Source organism: Octopus bimaculoides, chromosome 4 (assembly GCF_001194135.2).
Source record: "Octopus bimaculoides isolate UCB-OBI-ISO-001 chromosome 4, ASM119413v2, whole genome shotgun sequence".
Lineage (NCBI taxonomy): Eukaryota > Metazoa > Mollusca > Cephalopoda > Octopoda > Octopodidae > Octopus > Octopus bimaculoides.
Genome location: NC_068984.1, coordinates 95,835,615 through 95,847,139, shown reverse-complemented (window position 1 = coordinate 95,847,139; position 11,525 = coordinate 95,835,615). Strand labels below are relative to the sequence as shown.

The 11,525-nt window shown below is 34.3% G+C and overlaps 1 protein-coding gene and 1 long non-coding RNA gene across 2 annotated transcripts in view; one reads left to right on the top strand and one right to left on the bottom strand.

Annotated features, from left to right (window-relative positions):
• Nucleotides 1-6,987, bottom strand: part of LOC106870909 (60S ribosomal protein L19) — an 11,147-nt gene extending 4,160 nt beyond the window's left edge. The window contains exons 1-4 of the mRNA XM_014917142.1: nucleotides 6,905-6,987; nucleotides 5,130-5,236; nucleotides 3,069-3,312; nucleotides 646-756 (exon numbers count right to left, since the gene is read on the bottom strand). Of these exons, the coding sequence (XP_014772628.1) occupies nucleotides 646-756; nucleotides 3,069-3,312; nucleotides 5,130-5,236; nucleotides 6,905-6,909 (467 nt within the window). The 5' untranslated portion in view covers nucleotides 6,910-6,987. The remainder of the gene's footprint in view (nucleotides 1-645; nucleotides 757-3,068; nucleotides 3,313-5,129; nucleotides 5,237-6,904) is intronic.
• An 88-nt stretch (nucleotides 6,988-7,075) lies between these two features.
• LOC128247609 (uncharacterized) lies at nucleotides 7,076-8,681 on the top strand. Its single transcript, XR_008263980.1, has 2 exons — nucleotides 7,076-7,331; nucleotides 7,503-8,681. It is a non-coding gene; the product is annotated as an uncharacterized LOC128247609 (long non-coding RNA).
• The last annotated feature ends 2,844 nt before the right edge of the window (nucleotides 8,682-11,525 follow it).

Genomic DNA, 11,525 nt, shown 5'->3' with positions numbered 1-11,525 from the left:
ATCCGGTTTCACCAGTCCTCAGTCAAATCGTCCAACCCATGCTAGCATGGAAAGCGGACGTTAAACGATGATGATGATGATTAATTAATGACTAATTACCAGATCTTATAATTGTATATATATATATATATATATATATATATATATAAGGGAGCTTATCTAGTGATTTTAGAAAGCTTGAGGGAAAAAATATGAAATAATGAGCGTTGTTTCCATTTATATAAGGAACTAAATTCAACCCTATTTAAAGCTACTCCAGTCATTGCTCAAGAAATGTAGAGAAATACATTTTCCAATGTGTTCTACTGTTCTTGAGACAAGACCATCAAATCTGAAGACTTTATTCTTCAATACATCAGAATCTCCCATCCCACATTTACTAGTGATCAATAATAATAAAGATCATCTGGAAATCAGTTGTAGATTAATTTTTAAATACTTCATGTGAAACAGTTTCCTCATCTATGAACAATATTTCTCCCCAGTCAAGCAGTATAGGCTCTACACAACTTTATATATTACAGTACTTCACTTGTGCCAACCCAAAAACCATTCTTATTACATGTTTATCTCACTTGGTCTGACACTCATAGATAATGAAGTAAGAGTTGTGATATAGAAAATATTAAGTAAACAAAAACTCACCTGAGCAATTTAGTTCTCTGTTTCTCAGCCTTCTTCTTGTGAATGTATTCCATTAATACACGCTTATTCTTGAAGATGTTACCTTTGCACTTCAAATAAAGATCATGGTATCTGAAAGAAAATACAATTGCTCACTCAGTTCAAAACCATTGATACACATCTAAATGACATTTACCATATTACTTAAGAGAGAAAATATTAAGATTTACTAACAATGAAATAACATAGGATTCATCACACAAATCAGATTACTGTTTCACCCCTTCACTGCCATCAAGTTGACTGTATTTCATGTTTTAACAAATAAATATTAGAGGTGGGGGTCAGTAAAATAACTATCATTATTAAACTGATTTAAATAGAAACATTGTAGCATCATTGTTTTATAACAGTAGTGTTACATGTATTTTGCATGACACTGTATATGATCTATTCTAATGATCATTAGATGAAGACTATTTAGCATAGCTGCCTTTTCAGTGTAGCCAAAATCATCTTCTCTAACTCAAGGGATCTTTCTGATTTGGCAGGTGCCACTTGTTTTCTTAATGAAACACTTTCAAACTTGGGACACTGGTAGAATGTGTCACATAAAACATCTTTTACTCTTAAGTGTTATTGAGAAAATTTTATCTTTTTAAAGTTATTTTGTGTTAAAATTGTCGTATTTCGGTAAAAACAATTACTGCTGTGGAATGTAAACATGTTCTAGCGGTGTAATGGGATCTTTTCCCTTGAATAAAATTAGTGTCGTTGTTTGTCAACAACAACTATCGGCGGTACTGTTATTTATATCGTTCGTGCGTTTGTACTGGTTTTAGCATTAGGGTTTTAGAGTTAGGGTTAGGAGTATTTTTGCCAAATTTGGTTAAAAGGTTTGTGGCGGTGTATTGAACAGATTTTCACCAAATATGGCAAAAATACTCATAACCCTAACCCTAACGCACAAACGATGTCATAAATAACAGTACTGCCGATTGTTGTTGACAAACGGCACTAATTTTATTCAAAGGAAAAGATTCCATTACACCACACGTTTTCTTGACAATCCATAGCAGTAATTGTTTTCACCTCAATAGGCGTCAGTGATTGATTGAAATTACCGAAATACAACAATTTTTTTTACATGAAATAACTTCAAATACAAAAATTTTTATCTATTCTATAACACAAAATAACACAAAGTTTGAAAGTGTTTTGGTAGAAACACACAAAATAAAACAAATAAAAAGTGGCGCCCACCAAATCAGAAAGATCCAACTCAAGACTTTATTTGGAGAATTAGCAAGTATCTGATCCCAGTTAAAATACCTTTCAGTCAAAGCTAGAACAAAGAAATTCAGGGAATCTGCTGACAGTAAAGAAATATTCCATCTCTTCATCACTAAATCAAGAGTTGAGAATATTAAAAGAAACTGTTATAGCAAACCCAAAAAGTGTTGCAGGCAAGGGAGCTTTGAGGACATAATATGATCATGTGATTTCCTGTTCTCTACAGCAGGCAGTTTTATGGCCTACACTAGTGAAGGTCAAAAAAACCACTTGCAGATTCCAGTTTTCTTTCATTTATAATGTTTTTTTCATTAACTGCAATAAAACAGACTAAACACTCTTTTTCATACATCATAATACAAGAGTAAAGTGAAAGTATTTTATATAGAAGATATTTTTCTGGGATTTCCATACACATAGTTATAGATGCACATTATTACATAATGTATAAGTTCTTGTTAGCATTCATAATACCATGTACAAAACATAAAGGGTATTTTAAGGAAAGGTTAATATACATCAATATTACATTAGAATCATTCTCATCTTTTGATTTACTTCTTGTCACTAGAGAGGCCATGCAGACTCCCTATCACCAGTTTTTTCCCTTCCCCATCCCATCCACCATCTCCTGAGCAGTCCTAATAGTCTCTCTACAGCGAGAAACCTGTTCTGGTGTGGTTCCTTCTCTTATATTTCAACCCTCATCTCCCAGCATAAAGATGCCTGTTTCTCTTGGTTCATCATCTTGCAAACTGATTGACAACCTCAGTAATGCTAGTGGCACCCAGTACATGCCATTAAGTGGTTACTGCTAGGAAGGGCATGTATCCATAGAAAATAAGTGAGGTAGGCAGGAGAGCATGATGCAACCTTAAAACCTTTATCCAACAACTTTATCCTATCCTACAACCAACTGACCAACATTGGCAGTTTGAATTTGCTTATAACATTTTCTTAGCAAACAAGGATGCAACTTGTTAAGGACCAGGCCCTCTTTTTAGTTTGGCTAATCCACCCCCAATACATAGAAAATATAAACCTTTTACCAAACATCTGTATATAGCAATCTTATCACCTACAATCTGAGATAATTTGTGAAATTAATTTACCACAGCAACATGCATTGTTAAACTTTAGTAATAACTTACAAGTGCTTGTCTATTTTCTTAGATTCTCTGTATTTCTTTAGAAGTCGCCGTAACACACGCTGACGTCGAATCCAAAGAATTTTTTGAGGCATTCGAGCATTGGCAGTACCCTTCCTTTTACCAGGACCCATATGCCTTCCCTTTCTTCGAGCAATCTTGTTCTTCCTGACACGGGCACGGGAATGGACACGCACGGGTTTGCGGATAATTAAACCATCTTTGACTAACTTCCTGATATTTTGCCCTGCAATAAGATACAAAATCAGTAATTATTTTATTTCACAACAAAATGTACAATTATGTGTTAAATGACTTTTGCTACTTCTACAGATGAACCACGTCTAACATTGCCAGCTGTACACCAATCATGCCACTTCCAATATCTCCTAAGATGAGAAAGTGTCAATCCTTCCTTACTCTGTAACCATCAATATCCATAGTAAAATCTACAAGAGACTTGCTCTTCAATGTCCTCTCCCTCAATAAAGCAAGTTTAGCATGAGATTACCATAACAAATATACTTCTTTGACACTGGACTCTGATGTATAATAATGCCCCACACTTTTCCTCCTTAACATTCTGTATGACATAATCCACACAGCTGTCAGTCCTATACCACCTGCATTGAACCAGCCTTAGTTATGAACTCAGATTTTTAAAAAAATACTTCAATACTTTTCTGTATTATTTATCTGCTTAAATTTTGCAATTTTTTTCAGTTTATTTTTCTGGAAACTTTCTTTGGAAAATGGCTAGTGACAACTGGAGTTAATCACTGAATTAATAGCAGATAAGGCTTTAGCTCTGATAATCAGAGCAATGTATTTCTTCTATGTACATTCATAGAACCAGTAAGAAAACTCAATGTTTAGCTTCAAACCATCCAATTTTTCAGTAAATGACTTGGGACTAAATATTGTTTGGAGAATGGTCAGAAACTGAACTGTCTGCAAGGTCCAAAAATGTCTTGAGGACTCGGTATAAAGTTTGTTGAGTTTTTTTATTTTTTTTTATTTTTTCCCATTGACTTTTGGTCAATATGGATGCCTAACAAACTAATTTGTATGAACAAAGAGGAGCTGTTGAAATTATGCCTATATATTGAAATTTTTGCATGCATGTGTTTGTTGTCCCTGATCAAACAAAGAACCTATAATTTTATAATGAATAAGCTGCAAAAGTGTCAGAGAAAACTCTGGGGATGAAAATATTGTTAAAACCCAGAAATAAAATGTAAGTTAACATATTGTCAAACAGTACATATAACAAATTGTCATGCACTGAGAACTTCAAAATTCTTTCCTAACATTAATTTACCTCAAACTAAACTCACAAAATTATAAATTACAACCACTATCACTTTTAGTATCTAAAGGAGTCTTGTTAAATTTCTTCCAACCAGTTTTTCAAATTCTCACCAGATTATTTTCAAATCAGTTAGTTTTGCAGACAAAAGGCACACTGATTTTTTTCTTCCACCCCCACCCCACAAGAAATTTAAGTTTTCAGCAGTTAAAATTATGCAATTTTAGCCAATTAGCAATTTTCATTTGGCAGAGTATCTTTTGTACTGATAACAACACAAACGTTTCAACATGCTAGAAATAGCAGCCAAACCTTCCTTAAACTACCTCCCATATGTAAAAAAAAACAAAGATGAAACACTGTACCTTGCTTGAGGAAGGTGGTTTAAGTATTGGTTGAGTGTTACAATTAACATTTAAACTGAAGTCAATTTATGACCCTCAAAATTGTAAACAACGCTTAAGCACCACTCCATGTAAAGTTTTGAGTTGATCTCTAAGTCAATAGAGATCACCACACACAATATACCACCAAACGGATACTGTCAATTGGCCAAAATTAGTTAACTTGAAATGCTATTAACTTAATAATTTTTGTAAAAAAAATTAATGTGATTTTCATTATCAGCATGCGAAACTACATCAGAACTACATTTTTGCAAAATAATCTAGTGAAAATTTGAAAAACAAAGTAGTTGAAAGAAATTCAAGATTCCCCAAAAGTATCAAATCTCTTTAAAAAAAAAAAATTCTTACTCGAGTTGGCATTGGCTATTTCACTAGTTTCATTAGGATCAAGCCACACTTTATTCCGGCCACATTTAAGAACAGCAGCTGCAAGCCGCTTTTGTAGTCGCAAGTTACTAAAAATATAAAATGGATGAAATTGTAAGACACAAAATTTCAGAAATTTTAATAGCAAAATTCCAAGTATACGTAATCTTAGACAAATGAAAATGCAAAATATAACACCTATGCGCATGTAAATTAATACATAATCATTAACGATAGTTGTTCTTTAAAAGCACTATCTTACAGGAGGACAAAAGAAGAAATGAGATTGCAAGAAAAATCATTCTTTACACAAACGATAAAGTTGCCAATTTTTCTGTATTTATGCCAGGTATTTATATACAATTTGGTACTATTCAAGAACAGTGTTCCCGGTGCGCGCACTCGCACAAGCGAGTCGTGACTTGTCGATCCCACGACTACCTAGCGCGAGTGCGCAGAAATAGATGCGACTACAACGAATATCTAGCGCGAATGCGCAAAACATGTATGAGGGTTTTTTTTTTTAAACAAAGTAAATAATCTTTTTTAAACAAAGTTTCGCCTATTTTTATCCTCTATCCCATCCTCCGCTATATTTGCGCTTGCACATCATAGATTCATCTATTTCTACGATGTGCCGAAGTCCACCAATTTGGTAGGAGTTACGCAAAACAATTACTTGTAATGGTCCCTCATGTAGATATCATTGAACAACCAGTACATTTTGAAAGAACAACTTTTTAATGGACTCTTTACCAAAAACAGGTAGTGTATAATTTATTTACTTTGTTTAAATAAATTATTTACGTAAATAGCACTCGCGCTAAGTAGTCGTAGAATCGACTAGCCACGACTCGCTAGCCCGGATGCGCAAGTGTGCGCACCGGGACCGCTCTTCTTGAATAGTACCCTGTATTTTTGTGTATAACCCTTTTTGTTAAAAATTAGGTTAATAAAATATGGGGAGTTTTTTTATACATGGATAGTATTATAATCCCATACAAAACCTTTTTCCAAATTTTAAGCCCCAAAAATTAGGGGATTCCTTATATACGTTAAAATATGGTATTTATGTCAATACATGTGTAACCTCACACACACACACGTTTAGTATTATACAAGAGATTTCTGTACATTCTAAAAAAAAGTTTTCCACAATGAGGGCAAAATGGGTGAACTTGTAAAAAATTTACCAAAAGGGTTCAATAGGAAGCCAATGCTGAAGCTGTTATTCAAGACATTTTAAATATACACGTGTAGGTATGATTGATTGATGAGATAGAGGTAGATATAGATACTGCTGTATGAGAGGCAGAGTTGATCATCTACATGAAAAAATATTTTATTTGCTTTTTCAACTTTACCACAAATATTAAATTTATGTTCAATACAATGGTATTTTCAAAAATAGAAGTTTGGTTTTAAATATTTTCTATAACTAAAGAGGGTTTTATTAGTTTCTTACCAAAAAAGTGAAATAATAAATTGTTTTACTTAAAATAAGTAAATAATATAATTAATGCAGTCAGGCTAAAGTAGTATGAAGAAGCATGCTTGATTTTGTCAGACATTTTAACATCGTGGCAGAGAGACGACCACATGTATACATATTAACTATGGCTAAATTACCAACGGAACATGTCATATTTTCAGTGAATGTGTTACTTAAGATATCTAATATGATAAATAAACGATTATTGAAAGGTTATTCAATATAGATAATGGATTTAAACTTAAATGCTTAGAGACAAACTCACCTCATGTCTGCAGACTGTAACACAGATGGAGTAAGAGAGTGATATAGCACGCTTCCGGCAAACAACTAATTAGAGAAGAAATAGTTCCTGAATATTATAGATATTTCTGAGATATAAATCAAAACAAACTCATATGGATTTAAACTAAACTTTAGATAAAATATTGAAAACTAATTACAACAAGTATATTTCGTTTATAAATGAAGAAATAGCTATTTAATAGTACTAAATCTACACCACAAACTTCCGGTCTACTGCAGCAATAGCGCTAGAACAGAAATGACCGAAAGAATTTTTTTTTCATGTCCTAAGAACAAAAATACATAATTTTTAAAATATATTTTCGGCAGCCTTTCATTTCATAAACATAAGGTGTCGAACTGAAAATGAAGCCGGGAATGTACAAAGATAAACGTGGCTACAATGAGTAAGTGAAACGAATAAGGAAATAATTAAACATCTCTGATTTCATTACTAAGTGGCATCATTTACTTAACTTATAAAGGTTGCATTGTTAAGCATAAAACATTTCTTATAAAAATAATACATGTTACAGTTATTTATAAATTTCTCTTTCGAAATATATGTTTACTTTTAGGCACCAAATTAGGATGTGAAGCCGCTGCCCACGCAACCAACTTGTCCTCCTTGTCACCGAAGGTCATCCTAAAACTTGACCCAAGGAATACATTCAACTCCGTCAGCCGCGATGCTGTCCTCAGCTCAGTAAGAGAGAAGGTTCCACAACTCTACCGCTTTGCATGGCAGGCTTATCGGTGACCAAATCATCACCTCTACCTTAGATGTCCAACAGGGCGACCCACTCGGGTCTATTCGCACTGGGCATTGATGACATCACCAAGATGAGGGGGGAGTCGAGCTAGACCTCAACGTCTGGTATCTCGATGACGCTTGTTTGGTGGGGGAACCTCCAGACAGGGTTCTGGCCATTGCAAACAAGATGGTTGAGGAGCTTGGTTGTCAGGGTCTCCAAATAAACAGCTCCAAATGTGAGCTCTGGATCCTCAATATCAACAAACTATAGACCTATTTACAGAGTTCTTCCCTTCCATTGCAGTTCCTCCCTCATCTATTTGGTGCTCCTTAGGAGCCCCAATTATTGACCTTGCCTTTGAGTCTATCTTCCAGTAGAAGGTGGCTGCTTTAGAGCAATTGCTGAAGAATATAGAAGCAATCGAACCCCATCAAGGTTTCTTCATACTTAGAAATTACCTTTCGTTTCCTAAGCTTCTATATTTTTGCTCAGTCAGCTGCTCTCACCGATTCCCTTCTTACCTCCAACACTTCGACAACCTAATCTTTGAGAGACTCGAATGCTTGGTCAATGTCAGGCTCTCTCCAACATCCCACGATCAGGCTGCATTGCCCAAGCAAGTTGGGGGTCTTGGTCTTTGAAAGTGTTTGTCCCTCTCTCTCCTCTGCTTCCTTTCTTCCACTTACACCTGCTCCACCCTGGTGAGCAACATCCTCTCCTCTCCAACATGGACCAGTACCAACAGGGAGTTGGATGAAGCTCTCCAACACTGGAGTGAATTGGGCATGTCTGATCCTGTCGGAGTCAGAGAGCTTGGGACAACAAGCAGATAGGAGTTTCCAAACGTTTAATGTCAAGAAAATTGCCACATTCATTCTTATGTAGGTTCTTATGTTTTTTTTCTTAACTTTTTTGAGCTTTCAACTTCCAATTTATTTGTAATGTTTTTTTAAAAAGATGTTATCTTTCTACAACATGCAAGTAAATCAGTAATTACATCCATTTATTCTCCATTTTCTTCTACTTGTTTTACCCTCTCTATTAATAATCTTAATAATCCTAAACAGATACAAATGACTTAACCATTATATGATACAAATTCAACCAGTGGAATACCTTGGATTATATGATCCCTAATCAGGACTTCCTCGAATTAACTACATATATATATATCAGCTTCGTCATATCACAGCGTTCAATATCTCATTGCGTTTGGCCCTACAGCCTTTTAATGTTGTTTTCACTGTCTTATTTTTCCTGTCTTGGTTTGTGTTTGCTACCTTGGAATCCTCTGTTTAGTGGGTTAATCCACTACTCAGGAAGAGCTATTCTAAGAGCGCGTTCTGCCTTATCTTCGAAACGCCTAGTTTAGAATAGAGGCAGCTGATGAAGGAAAAATTCCATAAGTGGCTCATCTGTTTTCCTATGAGTTCGTTCTGTTGTCCGTTTTTGTGTTTTATGTTCCCGTTCATTTTTCTGACGTCCTGTACCCGGATATGCATCTATATATACATGTAGATGTAGGTATGTACATATATGTATGTATACAAGCATATACTCATATCATTTGTATTATATATATATATATATATATATATATATGTATATATATAATTCCAAGAGAGTTAGAGGTTGTGAATCCAACCAACTAAAGGATAATATCTACCCAATATACTGCTGGTAGAATACCCAATTATTAATACACAAGTGTTTTTTTTTTCATTGCATGGCAATTACACTACTGAATGTAATAAATGGATGAGTGTGAAAAGTTGTTTTACCCTTAATTTATACGGCAATAAGAAAATGGGGGGGATCAAGAGGTGGTATTCATCAACTTTTAGACATTATATTATGTTTATTTACTTTTTAAAAAAAACAGTTACAACAATATACATACATGTATAACATATTATGCTTTACATATATAAAAATACCAGTAATTATTAAAATATAAAACATAGAAAGTAGAATAGTTTCTTACAGCTGTTTCAGCCAAGAGGTCATAGTACCCCACTTTATTTCCATCCCTTCAGTGAACTGAAGTATTTGGTAGGTAAGATTAAGGTACTTGAGTGTGCCTCTGGGCTTTGTCAGAGAGTTTAGAAGGTTCATTAGGTTAAGTTATAAATATACATATATACACACTTTTACATATACATAAATACATATCTATATATTTATATATATATGTATATGCATACAAAGGAGTCAATTATTATTATTAGGTGTATTATATTATTCTTATTAGATAAAGTATAAACAGAGGAAAGAGAAATAATAGTGGAATTTGAATAATCAATCTATCTTATGATTATTGTAGTTTTGTAGGAATGAAAAGGTATATAAATACACACACATATATATATTTACGTACAAACATACCCATAGGTACATACGTATTTTATGTGTTGAGAAGGGAGAATTACTGTAGTAGTTCGTATTTTTCTTTTTATATAATTATAGTAATTATACACAAACATATATGTATACATATAAACATGCGACATGTTTTCTACTGAGGGCTTGAGATAAAGGTCCACAATAAGTGGGTTAGACTTTATATTAATACCTGTGATATTAGTTGGTACTAAAAATAATATATTTCTGGGTATTAATCAAGATACTTTATTATTTTCCATTAATTTTTGTTTATCGAGTTGCTGAAATCCTGTGGGAAGTGGGGAGGGGGTTATGGTCAGTCCTGTAATCTAATTGGTCATCTATTGTTTTGAAAGGTCATGACTTTGTTATGGTTGGTTAATGGATAACCGATTACATAAATAACAAAGTAGTGCATGAAGTTCTGTATATGTTTATTCATTTCATAGGTTTCGCATAGTGGGGACACATTGTTCATTATTCTAACTAAGTCTTCTATCAGTATGTTAATTTTCATGTTGTGTGACAAAGCTGAGTTCTTGTGAACAACATATTTTGAAGCTATGGGTTTGATGTAATAGGAGTGGAGGAGCTGCACTCTATTGTTCACAGTCTCTAACCAAAGTTCAGTATCAAGTACAGGGAGTCTATTGTTGGGGTGCTTAGTGGGGTAATCTATAGTTACCTTGATACTTTGGTGGATGGAGTTAGCTATTTGCTGGATGCTCTCCATTACGCATGCAATTCTCAGGATATGATCAAAAAGATAGGGTTCGAGTATACAGGGGGCTAGAAAGAAATTAGATAACATTATACGTAATGATACCAGTGGTACCTGCCCTAGATATAGAAACAAAGAATAGAATGGGATACAAAGAACTTGTGACAAAGCAAACAGGGCGAACACGGTATAAAACTGACAAATATCAAGGAGTGATGTTTGTAGAGGCCACAGCCCATGGAGAACAAGCCTGTTGATTTAGAAAAGCTCTGAAAGACACCAAACTCAACATTAAGATTGTTGAAAAGCCAGGGAACTCCATCAGATCACAACTATGTAAGACGTACCCCTTTGAGAATACCATATGCACCAATGATAACTGCAAGGGATGTAGGATTAGCCCTGGCATTAATTGTAGAACTAGAAATGTAGTTTATAGCATAAGATGCATAGAAGGTGCTTGTAAAGACATGAACATGACATACATAGGGGAGACATCTAGGAGGATTGCAGAACAACTAAATGAACATATGACGACAAAAAAATGGTCCTCCATACTTTACCAACATGGAGGTAACTTGGGTCAACTTGACATCCACATCTTATCCAAGCACCCAAAAGACCCAACACTCAGACAAATACGGGAGTACGTCCCTATAAATGAAACTTCCCCAATACTAAATAGGAAATATACATAGTAGATATCATACCCCCATGCCCACAGTTTACACAGGTAGAGTAGA